This window comes from Malaya genurostris, chromosome 1, assembly GCF_030247185.1.
Source record: "Malaya genurostris strain Urasoe2022 chromosome 1, Malgen_1.1, whole genome shotgun sequence".
Taxonomy (NCBI): domain Eukaryota; kingdom Metazoa; phylum Arthropoda; class Insecta; order Diptera; family Culicidae; genus Malaya; species Malaya genurostris.
In genome coordinates this window covers 4,629,875-4,657,488 of record NC_080570.1, presented here as the reverse complement: position 1 = coordinate 4,657,488, position 27,614 = coordinate 4,629,875, and the positions used below count along the sequence as shown (strand labels likewise).

General features: G+C 38.6%; 1 protein-coding gene across 2 annotated transcripts in view; it reads right to left on the bottom strand.

The window, feature by feature from the left end:
- Window positions 1–221: 221 nt before the first annotated feature.
- Window positions 222–27,614, bottom strand: part of LOC131430638 (aminopeptidase N) — a 29,854-nt gene continuing 2,461 nt past the window's right edge. The window contains exons 3-11 of one of the 2 annotated variants that reach the window (XM_058595752.1): window positions 23,900–23,950; window positions 11,439–11,598; window positions 10,814–11,092; window positions 3,598–3,737; window positions 2,878–3,538; window positions 2,620–2,812; window positions 1,327–2,561; window positions 1,125–1,268; window positions 222–1,069 (exon numbers count right to left, since the gene is read on the bottom strand). In XM_058595752.1, the coding sequence (XP_058451735.1) occupies window positions 814–1,069; window positions 1,125–1,268; window positions 1,327–2,561; window positions 2,620–2,812; window positions 2,878–3,538; window positions 3,598–3,737; window positions 10,814–11,092; window positions 11,439–11,598; window positions 23,900–23,950 (3,119 nt within the window). In that variant the 3' untranslated portion in view covers window positions 222–813. The remainder of the gene's footprint in view (window positions 1,070–1,124; window positions 1,269–1,326; window positions 2,562–2,619; window positions 2,813–2,877; window positions 3,539–3,597; window positions 3,738–10,813; window positions 11,093–11,438; window positions 11,599–23,899; window positions 23,951–27,614) is intronic. The other variant, XM_058595761.1, reaches the window with a different exon arrangement.

Sequence of the window (27,614 nt, the reverse complement as noted above, 5' to 3'; positions counted from 1 at the left end):
TCAAGCAATACTTTTAATATTCCGCTTGAGAATAAGTCTAAGTTTTTTGCACGGTGAATTTTGAAAAGGCGCTCCATAGTAAAGTAAAGTCGTTTTTTCGACAAAATCCGTCATTTTGAAGGGAACTGTGTTAAGCAGAAACTTGTCGTCACCCACAACGAAATGCTCGGAATGAGAAAGTAGGTCAACTTAGGTAGGTAGTAAATCAAGAACCACACCGATCGCAATTTTTGGATTCATTTTACTTTATTTCGATTCGGAAACAGTTTCACGCAGCTCGTCATACTCCGACCTCTAACTACAGCTACAACATAAAATATGGCAAACGTTCCTTAGCTTATTTCTTTGAGAAAACTATTATTCTAGCAGACTGTTATCAACTTGCTAATTCCGTACATTTTATCGCATTCACATAAGTTATTGATGAAACTAATAAATACTGATAGTGACCGCATACAAACTTCAACTAGAACTGCATGGGTAAGTAGTAGCCATTCGTTTACGACGACGACCAACAGAGGGCGTTGTCAGCGACGTAAATTTTTTTCTTTCAACACAGCCAGAAAAGCAGTAAATCCTAACCTTTTTTTGTAGTTTTCTTCTATTAAAAAAATACATCGATAGTATTTGCCTACGCACGTCTCTGAGCTATGCTTGAAAGCTGATACATCTTAATTTGCGAGGCTTATCTATAGGATCCCTGCTCGATCAACGAAAACAACAATTTGTTATCATATCTATTTACATTCTAATAGTGGATGCTACTACTTGTTTGTTTTGGAACGAAATGGTTCGCAAATCACTCAGCTCTGTCTAATACATATTCATGTTCAAGTCCTGAATCAGTTGATTCAAAAACTCCTGCAGTTTGTAGTACGACCGTGACCTCCAGTAGATATTGTTCAGGATTTGCTCCTCCGCCAGGTGGATGCTTTTCTCGATCGTTTGCAGGCCCAGTTTGCGCGCTTTGCGCCCGAACCGATCGAACTGTTCCTTGTGGTTCTTTTGGTTCATCAAATACGACACGGTATCAATCATTTTACTCAACGTTGAAAATCCATCGCCGTAACTGAAAAAGCGAACATTTAAACATTTCTCATTTTTTGAGTAACAAAAATAATTACTATTTGGTAATTTGCTCGATGTTTTCGTACAGGAAATTAAAGGCAATATCGTTTCCGGCATGATTCTTAGCGACGGCTTGGAAAGCCCTTGCGCCATCCTGTTTCAATATTCCCGACGACGACTCCAGGGTCATGTTCAAATACCTGGGAATAGAGATTACAATCACCTCAAACAACGATTGTTATTGCGGACAGTACTTACTTCGACAGTAGCCACGGTTTCACCGTGCATCCAAGGGCACTAAGTATCAGTTCTTTTTCGGACGCCGAATCCGTCTCTCTATACTGTTTGTAGGCGAAGTTCCACTCCGGAACGCCTCCATCTCGTAACGAAGTACAATAGATTACCTGTTTCAGGTTCGGTGGGATTTTGTTGTCTCTGTGGTCGGTCATCCAACGCCGGAACAGTGTTTGGGCGCGAACCGAACATTTATCGATTCCGAATCTACAAGCCAGTCCGACGATCCGCTCACGGTGCATCACCTGCAAATGATCGTCTTCCGGGTGATCATCGAAACCCAGTTCATCGAATGACTTTCTGATGACGGATCGCATGACGGCCAGGAAGCTTTCATATGCTGGCTCACGAGCCATCATATCGTCCAGAAAGACCAGCCCCTTGCTCAGAGAAGACCACGCGGGAATGTCGAACGGATACCGGGACAGAATCAGGATCAGCGTAAGCGGTATATCGTACTGAATGAATTCCGCCCGGGCCAGATTGAATGCATCGTCGATCAACTGTGATCTAGTTAAAGGCGGAAGTTGGGCGAAATTGTGCGTTAGTCTCTTCCACGATGCATAGTCGTAATTGACTCGATAGTACCCGGATCGATCGAAGTTCAGATAGAAGAAATCAGCAGAATCTGCTTCGATTTCCACTTCAATGGATGCATTGTCGTAGCTCAGCCAAATCGACGGAATGGTATCGGTCGGTGCCGATTCGGTGACTATAGTGATCGGAACGTACCACCGGGTTGTGTCCGATTCATCCTTCGTCGGGAGCATGAACCGTTGCTGTGAGATTCTCAACAATTTTTCACCGAGCCTTTCAGCAGTTATTACGGGATATCCCGGCTGTAAAGTCCACGTGTCCATGATCTGTTTCACATCCAGCGTGCTCGGAAGCGTCCTGTGGCTATGGCCATGTTCCGTCAGGATCTCCCATAAATCTTCCTGATCAGCGTTGTCATACTGGTACTGTTTTAGGTACTGCGTTATGCCCGCTTTGAATGCGTCCCGACCTAAAAAGCTGTTCATCATTCTTATGATCGAAGCTCCCTTGGAGTAGGTGATCGGATCGAAAATTCTTCGAATGTCCGAACCATGATTAACCGGAAACGATATCGGATGAGCATTTCGATCCGAGTCCTTCTGGAACGCTTTCTGTAGTTCATTCTGAACAAACGATTCGAAGATGTGCCATCTTTTCTCGACCTGACCAAAAAAATAAACAGAATAATTAATGTGTTGGAACTAGGAACACTTTGCTTACAAAATTTAAACACTCGTAGCTCATGTAAGTCGCAAAACCTTCCTTCAACCAAAGATCGTTCCACCAGCGCGGAGTCACCAGATTTCCGAACCATTGATGGGCCAGTTCGTGTGCCACAACTGATGCCACTCTTTCCATGTGCCTTGCCGATGAACTTCTATTATTATCCTCCGGTACTAAAAAGGCAGACTCTCTGGAAGAAGACAAAAAAAAAACGCTAATTGCCTTATCGGCTCGTCAGTGCATAGCCTGACTCACCGGAACGTAATCAATCCCCAATTTTCCATGGCACTGAACCCAAAGTCCGGCACCGCCACCATATCGATCTTCTTCATGCCGAACTTCAAATCAAAGTATTCCTCCAAAAATGGCAAAATTTTGACAACCAACCGTTGAACGTAGCCAGTCATCTTGCCAACCTCAGCACGACTCCAAATGTTGATCTGCGGAGTGAATCCTTGCGAACGCTGGACAAGCTTCAAATCGGAAACGATGAATGCCACCAGGTAGGTACTCATTCGGGGCGTTACTTCGAAATCTTCCCGCAGATAACCGGGCCGGGCGATGGACGTCCGAATGTGATCCGTGTTCGATAGAAACATTTCCTTGTCGTCCGAATGGACCAGTGATATCTCGAACGTTGCCTTCATGTCCGGACTGTCGAAGCACGGGAAAGCCCGACGGGCATCAATCGGAGAGAACTGGGTACTGGCAAACCAGCTTTGTTTGCCGGTTTCTGCATCATGGAATCGCCCCTTGTAGAAGCCTTGCAAAGTATCACTGAGTTTGCTTTCGAAGTCAAGTATGATTGTGATATTTTCTATAACCTCATCTCGCTCTTTCAGCACTATTGTGTAGGAAAGATTGTTTCTACCGTAGAACGCGTCATACGCGATGTCTTTATTGTTGTGATCCAGCACTGCAACGAAAATTTTTAGACACAGCGACATTACAATATCGAACGACCTCGAATCTTACCTGTCGAAGCTAGGATCTCAATTTGATTTATGTCCAGCACTACTGGCAACAGCTTTGCTTTAGCGGGTGAATCCCGGCGAACATTTATGACTACCGTTCCATTGTTGATTGAGTTCACGAAATTTGGTTCTATTGTTAACCTGAAAAGAAAAAGAAACGATTTGCCTTAACAGGACATACCATCATTTATGTAACTTAAAGCCTTCAATTAATAGTCTCGTATCTCGTTCGAAACTGTCATTAACCGCCTTCTATCGGGTTGAAAATTGAGAAACTTCGAGATGGTGATTTGGCAAGCCCAACGAAAATATTGTTATACCAAAAAAACCTGTTTTAATCCACCTCTATCGCCTTTCTCATATAATTCATATTTTTATTAACAAAGGGTGATTTTTTGCTGGTTTATTTTTGGCCACACTGTTTTTTGACAGATCACGCGTGAATCGTGTTTTATGCCTCTAATTTAATCATGAATCGTCATTTGGCCTATAGCTCAATCATAAATGGGCGCTGGCAAAGTTGGAAGAAGATCAACCTTTTTAACGGAAAATTGTGTTCAGCGACGAAGCTCATTTCTGGTTGAATAAATACGCCAACAAGCAAAATGGCCATATCTGGAATGAAGATCAGCCAGGAGCATTGCAAGAGCTACCGATGCATTTCGCGCTTAATTTTAACTTTCGGTTAAAATCTGACACTTGAGTGGTTACTTGTGTCGAGTATAGTTAAATTTAACTAAAACTGCGACCCATTTAAGAATTTGACGGATGGAAAGTTATTTGGGTTCATTTTGCACTGGAAATAATTTTAGCTAAAGAATTGATATTAGCATTTTCTTTGCAAGATTTTTTTCAGTGTCGGAAAATAACCATCGGTCTGTCAAAAATAACCACCCAACTAACCAAAAGTTTGGATAAAAGGGACTGATTTGGCTTAAGCAGCTCTCAAAGTTAATCAATAGCATTCTAAGCAGCCCATTTTTAAGTAATTATCCACACTTGACAGTTCGCGCGACGCAGCGGAACGAACTTCTAAGCTGCTTCTAGAAAACATTGTTCAGCTTCTATGCAGCGAGAAAGTTCACGCGGAACTTGATGTGTACTTTCAAGTTCTCAAAAGTTCCGCGTGTACTTTTAAGCAGCAAGAAAGTGGACTTTTTAAGTAATTGTGGAACTTCTGGTTGCTTGGGCATGCCTTCGAGCAGGGTTATTTTTGACAACATCAAAATAACCACTCGAGTGTTAGATTTCAACCAAATATTAAAATTAACCGCAAAATAGTTCACAGCCTAAGAAGCAAATAAAAAGTCTTGAAATTCTTTAAAAAATCCCCGAAAAATTGATCCAGATCCGACTTCCGGTTCCGGTATTACAGTGCGATTAGTCAAAATTTTCAAAATCATGAGTATTTTTTCGCAGACGATGGCGAAACGAGGTGCACATTTCTTTAAAACTTACTGCTAAATTCATCTAGTTGGCAGATCTTGTTAGCTAGTGAATATATAAAACTGCTTTGGGACTACTAATTCCGCTTCCGGAAGTACCAATAATAGTGAAGTAAAGCTCCAAAAACGGAACTCATTTCGATTTCTCAGCAACGGTTTTCACGAATCATGATTCAAATTAAAGCGCTCATTGTTTTTAAATATACTGTGCAGTTTCATCCAGATCCGACTACCGGTTCCGAAATTATAGGGCGATGGGTGTCAAAACATTTTTTAATAGCCATTCAAAACTGGTGCGCATCGGAACGTGCGGCGTTGCTCCGTCCACAGCGTGCTTTGTTCAATTTCGTATAGCGTGCAGGGTTGCCACATTCAAATCTATATTTTTTATGTAAAAAAATGTAAATTTGTAAATCTTTTATTCAATTTGAACCTACTTTTTACTGTTATTACAAAATCATGATAACGATACTTTTCTATAATAGTACACCTAATGCCTTTCTCATATAGAAAGTTTATGCAATGATTTGAAAAATTGACTAGTGAAAATTGTCTGTGTGTGAGTGTCAAAGTGTGTCAAATAATTTCACACATAAAATAAAAAATCTCATAGTCCCATAGGTTGCTGTTGAATTTTATCATGCTTTCATAGGGTAAAGTGTGTTCAAAATTGCACACCGTCATTCAGAGCGACGATGCAAAAAAGGGTAAAGTTCTTCTAGATTTGGCTTAAAAACGGATTCAATTTGTAGGCTATATTAGTTACTTACTAAACGAACCGACTATTCCAGAAGTACCGGAAATAGTGGTCAAAGACTCCAAAACGAGACTCACTCAATTTTTTCAGAGATGATTTGATCGATTTCCACAAACTTAGGCTCAAATTAAAGGTCCTATAGTCTCATAGATTGCTGTTTAATTTCATACGAATCCAACTTCCGGTTCCTGAACTATATGGTAAAGTGTGTTTGATCATTTAGTCCGAGGATGCGAAATAAATAAAACAAAAATAAAAATAATACAAATTGAAAAGTTATGTTAGTTCATACCCAAAGAAAATTTCTTGTTTTATTCAAGATTGAAAAAATTGAATCCTATAATTCTTCAAAATAGGGTGATTACTGATGGATTCATCAAAAAACTTCTTTGAATATTGAACAAGAACAGTAACATAACGTTTTCAATTATAACAGTTTTGACCCAAGTGATTAGGAATTCTTCGTTTTATTTTCATTTTAGTTCTGAATGATGGCTTAACATTTTAAACATCCTGTTGTTCCGGAACCGGAAGTCAGATCCGGACAAAAGTCAGAAGCGGTCTATTTTTATAAGGCGCAGACCCTTTTATTTGAGTATAAATTTGTGAAAATCGAGTCGGCTGTCTTTGAAAAAAGGTTTGGTTTTGAGTTTTGACCACTATTTCCGGTAATTTCGGAACCTGGGTACCGGTATAGCTAAACGCCGTTTTAGGGAAATTGGAGGGATTTTCGGTTTATACTTTATACCTGAGGATTGGGCTTTACTCTAGTGAAAAGATGCGCGGTATTGAGATCGACAAAAGCGTATCATATAGGGCAGTAACACTTGACAGAAAGTGGGGAAGGCGAACAAAATTGAAAGAAATTGCGTCATCCACAATATTGATACTGTTGCACAAATTCTGAGAACAAAATACAAATGGTCAAGTTATTTGCACTTTTATATATTGTGAGTACAAATTTATTCGGTCCGTTTTTTAGGGTCAAAAATGCTTTTATTTCACAATAAAAAGAATTTAAAGATCACAGTATCGTCCATCGCTAATGACTACTTTTTCCCACCTGTCAGGCAATTTTCGAATTCCATCAATCCATGTTTGAAGCCAATTTTTAATTCTGCAAACGAAGTAAACCGATGACCTGCTAGATCGTGCTACATCCGTCGGAACAACCAGCAATTAGAAGAAGCAATGACAGGAAAATACGGTGGGTGCGGCAAAATGTTCCACTTGAGCATTTTCAAATATTTTTTTCACATAAGGCTAAGCGTTGTCATGTAGGAGAATGACTTTATCATGTCTTTGCTTGTATTCCGTCCGTTCTCCTCGTACTGCACGGCTCAAACGCATCGATTGCAGCATATACCGATCGCCCGGTATAGTATCGCGTGGTTGTAGTACACAACATCTTTCTGGTCCCACCAGATGCACAACATGACCTTTGATCCAGGAATATTCAGCTTCGGTTCAACAAATCTGGCAAACAGATGTCCATTGTTAATAAAGACTGTCCCAGATGTTAGATATTCAAATTTTATTCGACATACTGATAATATTAGACTACAACAACAGAATATCATTCTCAACATTTGCTAATTAGCCATTGTAGACCTGCTGGCGCACCTTCTTGCGAACGTTCCTCATTAAATTCCGTACAGACTTCTTGGCGACAAGTTTTGACACTTTTTTCCAATCTTTTTCGAACTGTTGAATGGTTTCGGCTGCCGAGACATGTTTCCTAAGATGTGCCTTCGTTAATGCCCAAAATTTCTCAATTGGTCGAAGTTGTGGGCAATTTGGTGGATTCATATCTTTTGGGACGAAAGTGACATTTTTGGCAGTATACCATTCTATCGTTGATTTCGAGTAGTGGCAAGAAGTAAGATCTGGCCAGAAGACAACAGGATCCTCGCTCGCTGTTCATTGAATGGTGATGAAGGGTTTCGAAATCTTACCGCAGCTACAAATTGCTTGCCAGACCATAGCTTTCTTACCAAATTTTTCGACTTCAATCGATCTCTCGGACTGGTTTAACACTTGCCCTTCTCGCACCGTATAATATTGTGGTCTCGGCAAGGATTTGTAATCGAGTTTCACGTAGGTTTCGTCGTCCATGATTATGCAGTTCAAATTTCCAGCAAGAATCGTATTGTGCAGCTTTCGAACCCTCGGCCTGATCGATTCTTCTTGTTTCGGACTACGTTTTTGTTATTTCTGCTTCTTATAGGTTCGAAGATTCAAACGTTCTTTAGCGCGAAGAACATTTGGCTTCGAAGTGCCCACTTTTTTGGCCACATCCCGAACCGGAACCTCCTTCTTTTGCTCGAAAGCCTTCAGTATATGTTATGTTTATCCAACTGAGGGATAGCAAGACCTTTTTTTCGACCCGTTTTCGGTTTATCGTCAAAGGTGTTATCCTCACCGAACTTCCTGATTGCATTTCGGCTTCCATTTTTGCTATCTTTCTCAGTGACAGTCCGCGTTCTGTGCACCATTTGTACACAATTTTTCGACGTTGTTCTGCTGAAAGTCCACACATTTCAAAACAAACTAAAGAAAACGAATAAACAACTGCACAAGTGGTTAGAGAAGAGTGTAAACAACAGGACGCAGTCATAAAAATTGACAGATTCTGAACTATTGCGAAATGGCAGCGGTTTTTGGTTGCGTCCATACTCTCTGGGACAGTCTTTATGAAGAGTTGAAGCCCCGTTGAACTAGTTTTACTGGAGAATTTTTTGAAGTTTTTATCCACTTTTTTTAAAATGAGTACTACATACCTGTAGAATACTTCTACTTCATGTAGAATTTTCTTTTGTATGTGAAGATAAAACCAAATTTCAACACTATTTTTGTAGGAGTAAAACAACAACAAACCGTTCCTGCCAACTGAACGATTATTTCGTGCAATATACCGTTCAACAAACGCTCAACGACCAACAAAATATAATCGCTTGATGAGTGGGTATCGACATCAGCTGTTACTATTCAATATTCATAACAGCCAGAGCCATCTTTTGCAAACGGACCGAATTAATGTGTACTCCCAATAATACGTACTCTATTGTTCATGGAACTTAATGTTGAAAAATACTCCATGGGGGGAGGGGAGACTGTATTTTACAGACGGATTTCAATATTTTTCAATGTTTTATATGGAAGATTCAATGAAATGACAATATCAAGGAGCTCACTTCTATGAGAAATGAGTCCATACGTCATTCCCAGTATAACCTTTCTCTGCCGCTGGCGTAAATTTAAATTTTAAAAAGTTGGTCTTGTTCGATTTTCTTATTTCCTCAATGAATCATAATCACTTCGTGATCGGATCAATGTGATGATGACACGATGATTCTTTTACAAGATAAGATCACCTACCATGAAATCATTAATCATCTACGGCTACTTACGATATTTGATATCCGGTAAGCTCAGCTCAACATGATAAACTCCAACCGTTTACATGTATCTCTCAACATACAGGAAAAGGTTAGAAACCGCTGGCTTAGAAGATATGATATAGTGATAATATTCTTACGAAGATTTACATAACTCTGAGTAATAGACTACTTAGCGCTGCTTGGAGCTATTTGTCCAATGTACAATTGGTGTCACTTCGCTTGCTGACGGTCGGTTTATTGTCGGTCGAGTATGACATCATTCCGTTATGAACCATGCACTTTGGCGGCTTGTTGTACGGACGAGTCAAAGGCGAGACTGGCTGCCTGTCAATGATCGGTTAATTGAAAGTATGTAATGCATACTGCGGCCGCCTTCCCCGGAAGCAACTCCACGCTCGAACACGGAATTTGCATTAGGAACAAAGTTGTCCGCACAGTTGGCTTAGTTAGGGCTTATGGAATGTTCGGGACCTTGAAACTGCTAAACTAAATATACTCGATAGAGATAGTGGGGGTGACGTTATCTTATCTATTCCTGCGGTAACTTAGGAATCAAATTCGATACGTTTGCAAAATGTGCCCGTGGAATACGTACCTGAGCAACTACGCACTGTAACGAATCATATTTTTTTCTTCATTTCAAATAGATACTATCTGCTCTCAATTAAATGGGTTCATAATTATATAATATCATACTCGATTCACCCGTTTTCACTGATGAATGAGCAGTGTGAGTAGCGTAAATTCTGCTTTACTTACTTATACATTACTCGGAGGAAAGGGGGAAATACCAAAGAAACAGCGAAAACGCAAACATGTTAATCTCCGAGTGCGAATCGCCGGTCGGTTAGTCGAAACCGCGGGACCACGGGAAGGTAATTAAGAACTTCGCGGAGAACATTCTGCATCCCATGTGTTGCCGTGGTTGAAGATGGATTGAATGGGTTTACGATATCTGCTTGAAAATATGCTTCTAATTGTTATGCACCGTAGGTTTTCACTTCCTGGCAAAACTGCATGCCGCGGCTGCAATGCTAAACAGGCCGACTTTCTGAACCATCATCATCCATCAATGGTCGCTGTTGAACTCAGTCAGTCAGTCAGTCAGTTGATTACATGCCGGTCTGTCAGTTAATGACTAGCCGCGAAAATGTCCCAGGGAAAACAAAATGACTATGGCCTGAATCTGAACGTGCACATGGTCCGTATGGATTCTGTAGACAAAAGAGTGAAAGGAGTTCAAGACCGATGCGATTTTCATCGCACTCCGTTGGAATTTTGTTTACCGAACATAATTCCCTTATATGTGGAATTCTGACGCAGCCGGTGTGTTTCTTCTTGTTAATCAATTGAAAGCTATGCTCGGGTCAATAAACTAGCTGCTGCTGCTACAGTTCGATTTGTTTATTTGAAAGCCGAAAGATGGTTAGGTAGGGAATAAAACAATCTATTTTCGGAAAGCTGAAATGCCTACGAGGTGGTAAATCGAAACTTCAAAACACAAGTCTAAGTCTACATGTAAGAAAGACCATCGTAGTAAGCTGTGAGCGAATAGTGAGGTAATTCGGGCATTCGAGTCTTAATCAACCAACATTCGTCATAGTAGGCACTTACTTGTAATGCACCGGGCTCCAGCCGCTGTTCCGCACGATGAGATCCTGTTCGTCATTATCGGCCATAAAACGTCTGTCGCCGTCGTCATCAACGTAGTCTTCATTGGCGGCGGCATAGGTGTCACCACCCGCAGCCGGAACCGTGTTGAGCCTAGGATCATGGGAGCACTTTTTTGTGCTACCAATACCGGTCCGACCGTGTCCGTTGCTGGTTAAGACATTCCCTTCGACGAGTGCGGATGTGTTTCCGTTCGCATTGTCACTCTCGGACCAGCAAAACCTGCAACGAGGGGGGAGCGTACAAACAGTTGAACTACCATTCCCATCGAAGTAGGCTCGGGATGAGCCTGAGTTTTTTTTTTAAATTTGCATGATGTAGGTCTATTTTTGTGGTTTTCCTGAACATATAAACAAGCTAGTAAAGTCTGTGTACGAATTTATTATTATTATAACACAATTCGTAATACGTCCGAAAAACAAATCGCTTTGAAACAGGTGCCGTGCCGGTGTTGGTGCGGCAACCCGTGGCCGATGCGTTTGCGATATTGTAGAATGTAGTCATGCGGTTTCCGAAAGCTAATGAAAGAATGAATGTGGGAAGGTGTTTGTTAAAAATAGAAACTTACCGTGGTTGATTAATCAATAGCACTAGCAGTAGGGTCGATAGTAGTACCAGCGCCGTAAGTAAAAATATGGTAAAGTACCAGCACCAGGTCGGTACGTACTTGCCACGAGGGGTCCGGTTGATGATATATTTCTGTCCATTTTTGGATTTCAGTTGACCTCCTAGAGGTGCCAATAGAAAGATAATAATAAAGTACGATCGTTAGCAAATTTGTGCCACTACGGTCTAGACTGAAACATAATAGCGTTAAGTGGGCTGCTCCCTAGACAAACAGATGAAACATTGCGCATGCAAAACTATGCTACCATAAAAGAACTTGATATGCATTTTCGGGAATATTTGAACCAAAAATCATAGTAGGCGTGTGTGTCGGTCGCGAAAACTTTTCTCTCCAGTCGAAGTTTTTCTTAACGAAATCTTTTTTATGAAAAATTCATTAACAAATTCAGAGTGCGATTTTTCAACAAAAAAATAAATATAATTCGTAAGATTTGGAAGATATTAAATTCGAGTTTTTTACTGCATTGTGATTCAAATTCACCCTAATTCTGGTTTTAATTTAATCAACTTAATTCAGTGAGTTTGTTGCTTCGAGATGTGGTTAAAAAAGCTAAATTCTTCTTCATGTGATTAGGAAGGTACCATTTCGTAATATGATTTGAAGCCACTCAAAATTAAATCGTGCATCTCTTTTAAGATCGAATTCATTTTATTCTTGACATGTTTTTCGAAATTTTCTTTGCAGTATCACCCTTCTTCAAGTTAAACTATGTTTTGATCGTTTTACACTTTTTTAACACTTGCTAGCCGCCTTCTCTTCAAAGAAAAAATATAGAAAATACGGTTGTTTGACATTTCTTCCAAATAACAATTGTACTTATTCTTACATATTAGACCGGTCCGCAGCTTCACCTTCGTGAATGGATGAATGAATGGAAAAAGTTTCTAGAGACAGAAAGTCGCTATAGTATAATCTATTCCTTTTTTTTCCCAGTTTCAACCCCCCCAACCTCTTTTAAAATTTCAACAGTTTTCAATTGAATTCAAGTGTTTATTTAAAGCAGTACTAATTCAAACACTAGAAAAAAATTTTCAATGAAATAGCGAATATAAAAACTTGCAAAGAAAATTCTCAAAGACAGAACTCAAATCCGCAGCCTTCTTCGATTCGGGCGAAACCATTCTACCAATTGAACTATTCTGGACCTAGTGAAATACCACCCAGAAGGCAACCCGACTGAACAGAGCTCCGCACATGTTCAGACTGTGCACGACCAGTGCGATTCCCCGGATTACAGAAAGTTGCGGGATCGACCTGTTTCTGCACACACAAAAAAAAAACTATTATGTTTTGGTCAGACCGTCATATCGCAAGCCCCACGACAAAAGGGCCTAACTGCAAAAGACAGTTTCTCTTTGTTTACCTTTTTTCACCATTCGCCGCGCTGATTTTATATTTGACGCCTTACTCTTCGAAAAACTTTCAGGTAAAACTCAAGCTTATAAATCGTAAGCTTTCGAGCAATTACAGTAATGACTCCGAATTAATCAAAGGAGAGAGTAAACAAAGAGAGGCTCTCATTTACAGTTGTGGGACTATCGTTATGGCAGAGAAAAAATGACGGGCATTTTGATGTATTTTCAAGCGCTTGTAATAAATCTGAAAATAGCTCCGATGTTCCACAACAACTAAAAATAAGTTTAATATTTTTATGTTTCAAGTCCGAGTTTGAAGTTTCTAGTTATAAGTTTGAAATCTTACATTCGAGTTTGAAGTTTTGAATTTTATGTTTCAAGCATAAAGATTTAAATTTAAAATTCCAAGTTTATAATTTTGAGTTTTACGTATTAATTCTTAAATTTCAAGTTTCAAGTTTCAAGTTTCAAGTTTCAAGTTTCAAGTTTCAAGTTTCAAGTTTCAAGTTTCAAGTTTCAAGTTTCAAGTTTCAAGTTTCAAGTTTCAAGTTTCAAGTTTCAAGTTTCAAGTTTCAAGTTTCAAGTTTCAAGTTTCAAGTTTCAAGTTTCAAGTTTCAAGTTTCAAGTTTCAAGTTTCAAGTTTCAAGTTTCAAGTTTCAAGTTTCAAGTTTCAAGTTTCAAGTTTCAAGTTTCAAGTTTCAAGTTTCAAGTTTCAAGTTTCAAGTTTCAAGTTTCAAGTTTCAAGTTTCAAGTTTCAAGTTTCAAGTTTCAAGTTTCAAGTTTCAAGTTTCAAGTTTCAAGTTTCAAGTTTCAAGTTTCAAGTTTCAAGTTTCAAGTTTCAAGTTTCAAGTTTCAAGTTTCAAGTTTCAAGTTTCAAGTTTCAAGTTTCAAGTTTCAAGTTTCAAGTTTCAAGTTTCAAGTTTCAAGTTTCAAGTTTCAAGTTTCAAGTTTCAAGTTTCAAGTTTCAAGTTTCAAGTTTCAAGTTTCAAGTTTCAAGTTTCAAGTTTCAAGTTTCAAGTTTCAAGTTTCAAGTTTCAAGTTTCAAGTTTCAAGTTTCAAGTTTCAAGTTTCAAGTTTCAAGTTTCAAGTTTCAAGTTTCAAGTTTCAAGTTTCAAGTTTCAAGTTTCAAGTTTCAAGTTTCAAGTTTCAAGTTTCAAGTTTCAAGTTTCACGTTTCGCGTTTCACGTTTCAAGTTTCAAGTTTCAAGTTTCAAGTTTCAAGTTTCAAGTTTCAAGTTTCAAGTTTCAAAAATTTCAATTCAATTTCTCTTGTTTTATGTTTTAAGTTTGACGTATGAAAGTTTCATATTCTGGGTTTCTAGTGTTAAGTTTTAGGTTTGACCTTCAATTTTTGCGTTTTTAAGTGTAATATTGAAGTTTAGATTAAGTTTATCGAACTTCATGTTTGTTAATTTTCAATTTGAAGCAATTAAGTTTCAAATTTCGAATGTGGAATTGCATCATGCTTCATTTTCGAAGTTTTGGCTTCAATTTTTACGTTTCATGTTCAAAGTTTCATGTTCTTAAGTTCGAAGTTACGAGAGTCTCAAGTTGCAAGTGCCAAATGCCAAGTCATAAATTTCTACTCTCAAGTTCAACTTGAAATCTCGAGTATCGATTACCGGTTTTTGATTTTCATTGTTCAAATATCGTTTTCGGTTTTCAGTTTCGATTATTTGTTTCTGCTAGATTTTTGGGGTTTGAAATTTATTCCACTAATGTTTTTGGTTTTTGGTTTTTTGTTTTTTGTTTTTGGTTTTTGGTTTTTGGTTTTTGGTTTTGGTTTTTGGTTTTTGGTTTTTGGTTTTTGGTTTTTGGTTTTTGGTTTTGGGTTTTTGGTTTTTGGTTTTTGTGTTTTGGGTTTTTGGTGTTTGGTTTCTGGTTTTTGGTTTTTGATTTTTTGGTTTTTGGTTTTTGGGTTTTGATATTGGTAATGGTATTTGGTACTGGTGTCGGTATTGGTTATGTTTTTATTATATTTTGGTTTTCGTTTTTTCAGAGGGCTTCATAAAGATTTGGTAGGCGGTTCAATGCATATAGTGGTGGTCTAACAAGCCAGTTGTTGTATATCCGAGTACCGACCAGGAAGGATCCTTAATGTCAGTAAGGTAGCAGTACCAGCCATGCAATGGTTCTGTACACAACAGTAGGACAAATTTCACAAAAGGAATGTAATACCAAGGCAAATATAGCTTTTTGACATTACTGACGACTTTGGTAATGTGACACGTTTTTAGAAAATGATGATAGCGGATCGAATTGGAAAGCTCTGTAGAAGAAACACTTCGGTTGCTATCACGAGTTCATCGAACTGGTTGATGAATTCGTGTACTAGGGCTAATGATCACAAAACTTTGGACCCAAACATATTTATCAGTTGAGAAAAGTAGGTCACCGATTGTTTTCTACAGTCAAAAACCTGTTGACATAGGAATAGTTTCTCAGGACTTTTGAAACAGGTTTGACTTATGCTATTTAAAATGTTATTATTATAAATTGTTAAACATATATTCGACGTCAAGGAGCAAGTCTAAGGGAATAGAACAGACGATACTCTCGATCGGATTCCACCCACTATCCACAGTATAAAAATATTTGAATGATTGAGTAAGCTTGAATATTTTGACTCAATATTGACCTTTGAGATGGATACTGCTCTATACTTCGTACATCAGTTTACAACCTCGCATTCTCATGTTTGTCATGTTTCCCTTTGAAAAATAGAGTGTTAATTCGACGATCACGCGACGCAACCAAATCTGAGATCACTCGGCGCTACTGTAGCGACTAATCTACCAGTAAACGGTGTAAACATTGGCAGCTGCTGTTCGGCCAGGAGCTAGTGTCAGCATTTAACGTGCGAGAGAGCAGCTATAATGTAAACGCGCTGCATAAAGCGCAGTGAATGCAGAAAAAAAATGATGTCATCGAAGCAACCCGATGTCAAACCGCGGTAGCCCAGAGGTGTGTGTAAGTCATAAATGCTACTGGGATATATTTTGATGGTTTTTTTTTCGGTCATTATTGCACAATTCGAACACACAATGTATTCACATCCAAACAACAGAGTAGGCGAGCTAGTTAGTTTATCAGTTCAATTGAACAGACCGAACCATAAATATTCTAACCGCAGGTTGGATCTTATTACAGGAAAAAAAATGTTTGCGGCCTGTTTTTATTCCCGGCCATGTCAAGAAAATTAATACCGCCAACCGAACCGAACCGAACCGATTGCATCAATATGTTTGGCTTCTGGTTAAGCGCTAAGCCAGCTAAGCAAACTATCGACAGGCAATAAAAGAAGAGTTCCTCTTTTTTCCACATTTTCAAGTCGTGATCCACACAGTTTGTGAGACAGCCAGCACATTCCAGCCGGCTCGCTTGGGAAAGGCTTGACTTGCCAGTGTTGACTAGTCAGCAGTGATTTGGTGTATAAACAGACGACGACGGATTCGACTTCCAAGGAAACATCGGTTAACTAAGTGAATTTAGCGATTTGTTTTGCTTGCAGTGCCTGACCGTACTGATAAAAATCTACAAATTGTAACACGGTTTGGTTTGCAGTTTCAGCTTTCTTTGGTGATTCTTAGAATCTGAGTAACTCAAGTCTCCAAGGGGAATGTTCGGTTCCATCGGTGTCTTGAATTGTAACGAATTCGAATTAATTTAAGTCATGTCATTTCAGAAATTGATTCCATTTGGCGTTCGTTCAAGAAATTTTACCATAACGGCCCCGAAATGAACTGAAGATTTTTCTGCGATGATCACATGCTATAGGTAGTGTTTACCTAATGACCGTATTTAAAACAGTAACTGATAAAAACAGCGTGAATAATGAGAGCAAACAGTTGCTCAAGATAGCTGTGCAAATCATTACTATTGAATTTGCAAACATTCGCCAACTCACACACAGAAACGCGCGCGGGCAAATAACGGACCAACAAATGCCAGATATTTTGTGAGTTCAGAACTTCGATGTCGTCATGAATTTACAGTCACTGCACCAATTTTAGAATGGTTTATTGAACGATCTGATTGGAGTTACCTCTATAAAATTGTACAACAAAAAAAAAAAGAGTTGCATTCTATTCATGAGCCTATCGTTAATTTAAGATAATTTATCCCATAAGGCATGATGCATCTTCGAGCCGTTCGAATATGATGCACTTATTCAGAACTGTGTGACCCTCTCGAGCCAGTTTTTATTTCATTGAAAACAATAAGGAAGCTATTATTAACGGGCTCACTGGACAACCGAGTGCGGGTCATCGCTGTGGGGTGTTAATCAATTTCGCATTTGTTACTTATCGATTCATCACTGGAGCGTGAATAGAAGACAGCCCCGGCCGGTTGAAGTGTCGAAGTGTCGTCTGCAAGGCGCGACCCTTCCGCGATAGTCCGTTCGAGATTTTATGTAGTATGTAGATATGGGACGCTAGATTAGAGCCGTCGCTAGTGTTATCATTGATTTTGCCCTCTGAAACATGATGGCATATTGTCATTATATAGCGTTTCCACTGCGGAGTGTTGGTGATGTGGCCATCACTAGGACCAGTCCGTCACCGTTCCGTCCTGTGAGCAAATGTTGGTGCTTCATCTACTTAACAAAAGGGCAATGACTCATTAAATTGTTTCAATAGGTGTTTTGCGAACTAACCAATTAAATTCCTAGCAGTATCTTCAGTCTAGACAATTTTTTAAATAATAAATACAATTATTCGCTACGATTCGCGTCAAGAGACGCCTGAAGAAATTTCCTAGACGTTTTGTCACTAAACGCATCCGATCGAAGTCCCCGTCGGGTCTTGAAAGATAACCTTCATACTAAGCCGAACAAGACCTCATCTTTTGGCGAGGCTGACACGGCCGATGAAGAAAGCCTGAAAAATATCGTGTTTACCGACGAAAGAACCTTTCACCGTACAGCACAGTTCATGAATAAGAAGAACTACAAATTGGGTTTTCCAACAGTCCATGAGATCCAAGGTGTTTCAGTGGGTAGTTCCAATTATACAGTGGTGGTCGTGCGGAGAGTCCCACACTCTGTTCGTAAATACATTTCACCTTGTAAAAAAAACAGGCTTTTAAAGCGAAAAAACGCCGAATCTAGATTGCGGAACATTGTCCAGTATTGTGGTTATCGTATTTATATGATTACCTTCCTTAACTTATCTAGACAATCTTATGTCGTTTTCGCTTGAGAAAACTGAAACTGACCCATGGTAGTATCGTCAAACAAACACTTTTCACAAAACTGTGTTTGGTTCGCACCTAGCAAGGGGGGTTTGAGCAAACCTAATATAAAAACCAGGTTCGAAACTGACTCGATTTTCAGTTCAACAATGTAGAAACTAGGTCCAAAACTGGCTTCAAACAAACGGTTTGACAGCAGTTAGGGTGGAAACTGGGTTAGGTTTGGCATCAAGCGAAAACGACATTAGAAAAGACCAGTAGGAACGATGTAGCATTGGGAATAAAACATAAAGTGGTATCCATGGTTACATGTTGTTTGTATTCATGGAAATACAACCTCTGGGTCAAGTAAGCGACAAACAAACTGACAGATCGGAAGTGATCGGAAGTAGAGTGACTATAATCAGAGTGGCGACAGCTGTTCGTTTGGAATGACAGCTACCAGTTCCAAACGAGCAAACGACCTGTCAATTCAATGTAAAGCTAATGGAATGTTTTGAATTGTTGCCAACATTACGGATGAGATGTCGTCACTCTGGTTATAGGCACTCTAATCGGAAGTACTCGGCTCTGATAACCAAAGGACTATCACAATTTTGAGCTCGGAATGGCCGGTGAATTCGCCAAACCTGATGGACTTATGGACTTTGCTGTTCGTAGTACGTTGGAGGCCAGAGTCTGCTGTAAAAAATAAAACATGAAGTCCGGAAGCGTCAACTGGCGGCAGTTTGGAATACAAAATAACCAGAGCACCTGTGGGTCTCGTATGATGTTTTGAAGTGCAATTAAATAAACTTAAAATAAAGTGTTTTGATAATTTTATCTGTTTGTTTCAATGTAACAATTCAATTGCTAGACTTTGTAAATAGTAGCGGCTTCAAATGGACCAGGAGCGGGTGACTGAAGAAGAAATACGGGCTAGTTTCGAATAGAGATTTTCGGGTTCGGATTTAAGAATTTCCAGCCCAACCATTTCTAGTGTGAATCTGCGTGAGCCTTTCTTCCAGTTCGAGAGCGGCAAGAGATTCAAGTGGAAGTTGGAGTCGACCAAAAAGTACTACCTTGATCAAAAAGTTTCCGGAATTTATTCAGAAAATCAAAAATACAAGATTATTTATCAAAATCGCTGTTTTCCCCTTCAAAGTACTTCTCATCGACTGCACCGCACTTACGACAGTGCTTGATCCAATCCTCGAAACAGCTTTTATATTCAGTTTTCGGTATGGCCATCAGAACCATCTGCGATTTTTCTCTAATCTCATCTCGGGTGCTGAAACGCGTTCCACGGAGTAGGAAAAAGTCGCAGGGAGCCAAATCAGGTGAACTCGGTGATTGCTGAATGGTATTCGTTTCGTTTTTAGCCAAATGTTCACGGATAACGATGACATTGTGTGGTGCAAGATCCACGAGTTGTTTGCCCACAAATCTTTTTCGGCGAATCGCTTCACACAAACGTCTCATAACACCCAAATAATACTCCTTGTTGACGGTCTGGCCTTGCGGAAGGAATTCATGATACACTTGTAATTGATACGCTTGTAATTGATTAAAACTTTGAGCATCGCCTACCGCTTCTCTCATCACCATTCACAGACTCACGTGACATTGAGACACTTCTAAACTTCAGAGTATGAACATCATAGTAAACCTGAATACAAGTGGATTGATTTTTAAAATGAAGAACGGCAAACGACCACCATTAGGTTACAGTCGAGGGATAAAAAATATACAAAAAAATTAAAAAAAAATTGAATTATTTTAGTTCTGCGTTTGTATTTCGAGTTTAACATAGATCCAGGGTACTTTTCACGTCAGTGTTGGTGATTGCCGATAATTTGACAGAACCTGCTCGATATTTATCTTCATTGTATACAACATCTTCAATCCGGTAGAAGATGCTACAAGAACTCGTGTCTGTCAATACATGAACCGTGAGAGAATTTTTCTACATTCCTTCGCTCTACTTCATAATCTGAGTATTTCACGGCCTTTAAAAAAAATTACAGTCTGGTAATGAACGGTGCTGTGTGGAATTTACCAAGAGAGAATCGCAAGTTGACGATTATCGTAGAAAATCGAATCGATGATTCGATTGAATTGATGACTTGATGATTCTCAAAATAGGTTGCAATATTTCAAAACCCTTGTGTGGAGCATTCACATACATTTTCATAGACACAACTTATATAAAAGTTGAATGCACATAGTTAGAATAAGCGGCAATTCTATTCTATCGTAATTATCAACTGCCCGTGTAGAATCGGATCGCGAAACGAGAATAAGCGACCGTTTGTTGCTTCCGAGAGAAGCTCCACACATTTATTATGTTCTCTATTTTATATAACTATTGGACAAACTTTTTGAGTGCAATAAAGATTGATAGTTCTTATTACTTATTCGTTCAGAAACACATTTGTCGCCTTGGAAATAAGTTTTCTTTATAACATCGATTTAACAGTAATTGAAGAATCTATAACGATATTTATAGAAGAGTAACATATTTCTCTTGGTCGTTAAGGGGTTAAATGAACCATGCCGGTTTTTTTGGTGCTGCGATGATATCCGTCTCTCTTTGATGGCACTGATTGAATCGTGTGAAGAGTTGGTAGAGAGCGTTCTTTGATACGATAAAAGCCATTCTTGTTTTACGTACATTTATATCAATTGGGTTTTTTATATAACAATGCATTTTCTCTTGAGTCAGTAAATGATTGTATTTTAAACCATACTTATAGCTTATTATGGGAAAATCTTTTATATATTTGGGGTTGTTTGATTCAGTGTACTGATTGGAAAAGCTGTAGTGTTTTAGAAACCTTTTTTGACTTTGGCCACCTATGAAAATCATCAGTGTTCACTGCAGTAAGTCTTACAAGATAATGGATAAAAACCATCAACCAAGTTATGGTACATCGACAAACAGCTGACGATGATACCGACAGCTAAGAAAAATTCACACAACTACAGCGGCGTCGTATGACCGGATGAAAACGCAATCAGTGTACGAACTACCGCCTGTCCATCGTTGGATAGTAAGAAGAGCATCTCTTCTTCTAGAAAAAAAAGCAACGAGATCCTGTATCGGGAACAACATTGTAGTTGAAACTGTCAACATAATTGACGCGGCTTACTACGTTTCGCCATTACGATCAAATAGAGAACAGAAAATAGTAGCAACAGAACAACACGCGTTTATTTTTCTCGATGCACTTACTGCTACGGCTCAGTTAAGGTGCGAATTGAGTCCCATTCAAGCAATTAGCATCGATTTTTTAACAATCCGTTTCTCACAATTCAATCGTGTTATCAGAGCCCCATAGGATTTGTCACTCACAACATCGCATTGATACTACACACTTAAATTTTATTACTGAATTTCGGTCAAAAAATTGCCGACATTGGCACCGCCGGCTGCTCGCTGATCATCCTAAATTTGGTAAATGACATTTTTTCCAAAACTGTCAGCAAAAACTTTTCTGTTAGCTCGGAAAAATAACCCGAAAATAAATCAATTACAATATAATGCTTTATTATTGTACGAAATAATGAATACAAACCCTAAAGGATTGAATGAGATGAGTGCATTAATAAGCCTCATTTTGCCGAATTTCGACAACAGGGTGCGCTTTATCTAGATATCAGAATATTATCAAACAAAGCTCGGAAAAGTGCGTTTAGATTACTGAACAATCAGTAGAATTTCGTGTTGCTGAGCTTGAGAACGGATTTTTATTGTGTACTGTTTAAAATCGGTTTTGTATACCACACTGCGTAAACTAGCGAATAAGTCGATTAGTTGACACGATCAAATAGAAGACAATGATTAACCTGGCATGTAAATGAAGACTGTTTACGAAAAACAAATTGACATTTGATTTTTTTTTTGGTAAAAATGATATAAACCTGATTGAACCCAAGTAGGCAGCGTGAAAAGCGTGCCTATCACCAGAGTGACGACCTGACAAATACAATGTAAAGGTAACGAAACTGCCAACATGTCGGATAGGATGTCGTCACTCTGGTTATAGGCACTCCATCACGATATGCCTCTATTCATACCAATCGATATGACGAACAACAAATTACTTCATGTACACAATCAAATATTGCCAAGTGAGTTCACGATAAGAAAAACAAAACCTGATGCTTATGACCCAAATATGAATATCGACTACGTTCAAACAAAAAAAAACAACGGCAAAAGCTTTAGCCAACTACTCAAGGAACAAACCATCCCCGCACACTCCTGCTCCGTATACGAAATCGTTCAGAATCCTGAAGTTGTTTGTCAGCGCTTTCTGACGCAATGCAGGACTGCCAATCCAGCATTATTGATTTCCAATTTCGTGTAAAATTGAATGCCCAATCAAGCTAGCTTCGTGATAGACTGGCGTAGTAACAAATGCGTGGTCTACCGTCGGCTTATCTCCAAAAAATTCAGAGCGCGACAGATTTCAATCCCTTGTTGGAATGGTGCAGTAGGCGATGCCCGCATGCTTCATTCGATGTTTTTTTTGAAGCTTCATTGATCTCGCCGATGTATGATCGAGGTAGGCTATGGGGTTTGAGAGTCGGTGACAATCTCGTTACTAGCAAAATCGCATTACACGGAATCAGAAAAGTTATGAAAAAATTATTATGTGCTGCCTGTATGAGATTGAAATATATCTATAACTTGTCGAACAAGCAATGCAAAGGAAAGATACATTAACTGTTTTTAGTGCCCTTCGGGTTGAGTTCGGCAATCAATTAATTGCTTCTCATTTGGTCGATCCACATTTTTCAGAGTTGTAGCGACATCCAGATATTTTCTTTTCTTGATAAATCAGGAAATGGTTCTCACTCAATCACTTGGATCGCTTGTCTATATTTTCCAACTAAAATGTATGGCAGAAATTTCCGGCAACTTCAACTCCATGAGACTAACGAAAATGACAGACATTTTCATACATCAGCTCAAGCTATATTGATATTCATTAATTTAACAGACGAATAAATTGGTTTTAAATTATGAAACAAGTACAGGTCATTTCAGCGACGAAATCAGATACGAGAACAGATTTTAATCACTACGTGACATTCGAGAATACGAAACATCTCTGTAATAAACAATGACGAAATGAAAATTCTGAAGCATGCATGTGTGTGTGCAGCACTCGATTGCGACAACAGAAATATATGTCACTCGCTACGGCGATAGATACCAAGGCAGCAAAAATTAAACTTTAGGGTTACGTTCCGTATCTTCACTCTGCGAGTGGGTGTTCGAACTGGTTTTACAGAGACCGATAGTGATCGACAAGTTCCAAGTTCAAACCACAATCGACCCACGTATTGCGAATCTGTTTCGAAACCAGCATCTCTTGACGTTTCGGTTACGCGTCAATGAGTTGGACAGTTCTCACTCGGCTTGGTTTTGTTTTTATTTCGTTCACGAATTCGGATCATTTCAACTACCAAAAAACCTGAATACCATAGGAAAAAATAACATGCAACAAATCAACATCAAATTGGTTAAATGATCGACAAATGAAACTAAAGATAACATCTATACCAATCGATAAACAAATATGCTAACTACTTCAAAAAGCAAAGATATTCTGCTGAGACATGTTCGGCAAGCCGGGCACTAAGCAACTATTGCTACACTTCTTCTAAGAAATGCCAAATATGCGGCAAACAAAAAAAAAAATAAAAAAGAACAGATCAATAACCCATCGGATCTGACATTTGATTGCTTATGCAACAGAACGAGTCAATCAGATCGGAGATATTCAAAGGTATCGATCGGATCTGTGTAACGCCATCAAAAAAAGGTAAAAGGCATGCAAGAAACGAGAAGTAACTCAATTACCTCCTCCTTCTTCTTCTTCTTCTTCTTCCAAAACCGGATTCAATTCATCATCTTGGCGGTTGGTCGGTTAATTTGTTTTTTTTTTGTTTCACGTGAACGTTGTTATTTTTTTATGCGAAGAGCCAGAGCAAATTGTCCGAAAAAGGCATTCACCACCATCGACGAATCCAGCGACGGGTTGCCGTTGGTCCAGAATCGGGAGGCAGTTCAGGCGAAAGAGTAAGCGTGAATTATTTAAATTGATCGCCAGTTGATTTTAATCAATTTGTCATGTGGCAAGCATGTTTTTTTTCTGTTTTCACTCTGCATATACAATTAATGCTTGCTTCTTGTTTCTTCAGACAGTTCAAAAGTAGATTTTTTTTTGGTATGCTTCTGAGGATGTTAACGTCATCAAACTACTTTCTCAAATTTCAGGGTAGCTCAATGATTCAGCATTTTCACAGAATGAAGAAGAATTTAGAGTTTTTTTTATTAGGGTACACTTAAACACAAATTTCAATTCTGAATGAAACTCCAATCGCTTCCTGTCTGGAGGCCAAATACTGTCTTGATTGAAATTCCCAGGTATAAATTTTATTCTGATTTCAAGAATAATAATTTCTAGAAAATTTGTTCTTTCAATTAATTATAGAATGTACCTATGTTTAAAATCGATTGTGTCACTCTGGTCCTTCATAGAAAAAACCGTAAATAGGTAGATCTCATTTCGCAAAAAGCCGAATCATTTCGAACTGAGAGAATCATTTCGCCGGATCACACGTAAAAGGCTATAACCTGAAAGGCATGTGACTTCTATCCCCGAAAGGGTTTCATATCGTTGCACCACAATTGAAAGAGATTGGACTGGACATAATTTTCCCAAAATTTGAACCCTTTCGCTGTCGTATTGACGGAGCTAGGGTGTTTCTACTGATTTTCACTCCATTTTATTTTTGAAGCAACCGCTCCACCGAAAAAAAGTTGGAAAAATTTGAGGTATTGCCGGGAAGGTTCACAATGTTTTTTTTTTTTCAATTGTTCTAAAGTTGTATTTCTGACATTCAAACCTCCGATTTTTGTGGCACTTTGGATTTTTTCTTGCTATAAATAAATAATTTTCAGACGTATTGAAAGCTTCAGTTTCATTTTGTTTCAAATGTGGAAATCCTCATTTTGTTAGTTTTCCTAGAAAAGATTACATTCAACCGTTCGTCTCCTTCACAGTTATAATATACAACTACTAGAACGAAGCACTATGCGTTTCCTTCTAATAGAGCTTCAATGGAAACGCATGGTTGATTATTGAATTATTTTTAAAAATAATAAAACAATGTGAACCTGAATATTATATTGAGAAATAGTTCAACTAAATGGTTTGGCCTGAACTGTTTTATCATAACAAACGAAATGAATAATTATTTCAGAGTGATTGATTGGGATTCCGAGTTGAACTTTTTTTTCCAAAATTTAGTAAATAATTTTAAGACTACCCATACTTAGAGCTAAACCCTTCTTATATGTGACAAATGTAGGCTTAAAAAAATTTCATAGTTCCTACCCTACGGGTTTTAAATGCCGATGTGACACGAAAATTTGGTGAAATAACACATTTGATGAAGCAGTTTACCGCGAAATGTTCAATTCTGCTAAAATTTATATGAAATGACCCATTCGATGAAACGAGTTTTGACGGAATGACCTATTCTATAAAACGGCTTCCGGTGAATGACTCTTGCGGTGGAACAGTTTTCGACAAAATGACCTCTTCGACTTGAAGTGAAATTATCCATTCGATGGAACAACTTTCGAACATTTAACCCATTTGATCACACGAAGTCGGTGAAATAGCCCATTCGATGAAACGGCTTACGATGAAATGATCAATTCGGAATTAATTCGACGAAGCGAACTTTTTGATGATACGACTTCCGACGAAATGTCCTATTTTATTAGGTGGCTTTCTGAAAAAACGAAATTTTCGGAAGAACGGCTTTCGGTGAAATGACCCATTCAAAGAAACGAAATGATGATTAGGACGAAATAATCAATTCGATGAGACGGCTTTACTAAACGGCTTCCAGTAAAATTATCCATTCGATGAAACGGCTCCCAGTGAAACGATCCCTTCGATGAAATGTTGAAATGATCAATTCATTGAAACCGCCTTCAGAGATTTGACACATTTGATCAAACAGTTTTCGGTGGAATAGCCTATTTGATAAAACGATTCACGGTGAAAGGATCAATTCGACGAAGCGATGACCATTTGATGAGACGGCTTTCGATGGAATGACCGATTTATTAGGCGGCTTCCAGTTGAGCATTCTTTTCGGAGGAATGACCCATTCATGTAACAAATGGTGATCACGGCAAAATAAACAATTCAATGGAACAGCTTTCGACGAAATGTCCTATTTTATTAGGTGGCTTTCTGAAGAATGAAATTTTCGGAAGAACGGCTATCGGTGAAATGACCCATTCAGCAAAACGAAATGATGATTAGGGTGTAGTGATCAATTCGATGAGACGGCTTTCGAAGATTTGATGTATTTAATCCAACGGCTCACGGTTACGGCTTACCATTTGATAGACGACTTTAAACAAAATATTTTTTTTCTCGAACGGCTTTCAGAAAAACAATCTAGTCGATGAAACGGTTTTTAGTGAAATGATCAATTTGTTGAAACAGCTTTCAGAGATTTGACTCATTTGATCAAACAGCTTTCGGTGAAATAGCCTATTTAATAAAACGACTTAGGGTGGAATGATCAGTTCGTCGAAATGACCTATTATATTTAGCGGCTTTCAGTAAAATTTTGACCCATCCAATGGAACAAATGTTGATTACAACGAAATGAAACAGCTTTCGGCGAAATGATATTTTTTGATGAAACAAGGAAATGGACTATTCGATGCAATGACATACGGTGAACTAAGCTTTTGATTAAATGATCCGTTCAGCGAAACTGGGTTTGATGAAATTTCCTACTCCCACTATAAATAAGCATTCATATCGATTGGAAGCGTGTATGCGCTTGTTCGAATCAGAGCTTAAAATTGACACGCATTCTCAATGAAAGAATTTAATCCAACAGCTCGTATTCGGTTTTTGTTTTACTGTTTCATTCGTTAACGATCGCATCCAAAACAACTGAAGAGAGACGAAGCATTTTCGTCTTTCATTGAAACAAAAGAGAGTATCAAATCCAACGCCACTCGTTCCCCAATGACATTTCGTCTAGATCAAGGATTAAGTTCATGAATTTAGTTCAAGTATTCTGGAACTGAACTCATTTTCAGAATTCTTAAAGGTTCATTTCTAGAATTGAGTTCTGAACTTGAATTCTTAACCTGAATTAAGGAGCTGTGTTCAGTTCCCATCTCTAGAACCCAAGTTCTGAATTCAGTTTCAGCATGCAGGCTCTGAATTATGAAAATGAGCTCTAAAAAAATTAGGAATTAAAATCTGAAGCTGAATTCAAGAATCCAATTCTATTTAAGCAGTTAGTTCCAAATTCCTACTTCGAAGTTCAGATCTAAAACCCAGATCTAGAATTACTATTTGGTTCCAGCATTCTTAAGTTGAATACCTGAATCAGAATTCTGAATTCAGTTTCAATATCTAGTCAAGAAACCAGATCCAAAATTCGAGGTCCAGAGTCTTAATTTTAACTTTCGAACCTGTGCTCTGGGACTAAATTTAAAATCGGCATTTAATGAACAATTTTCGACC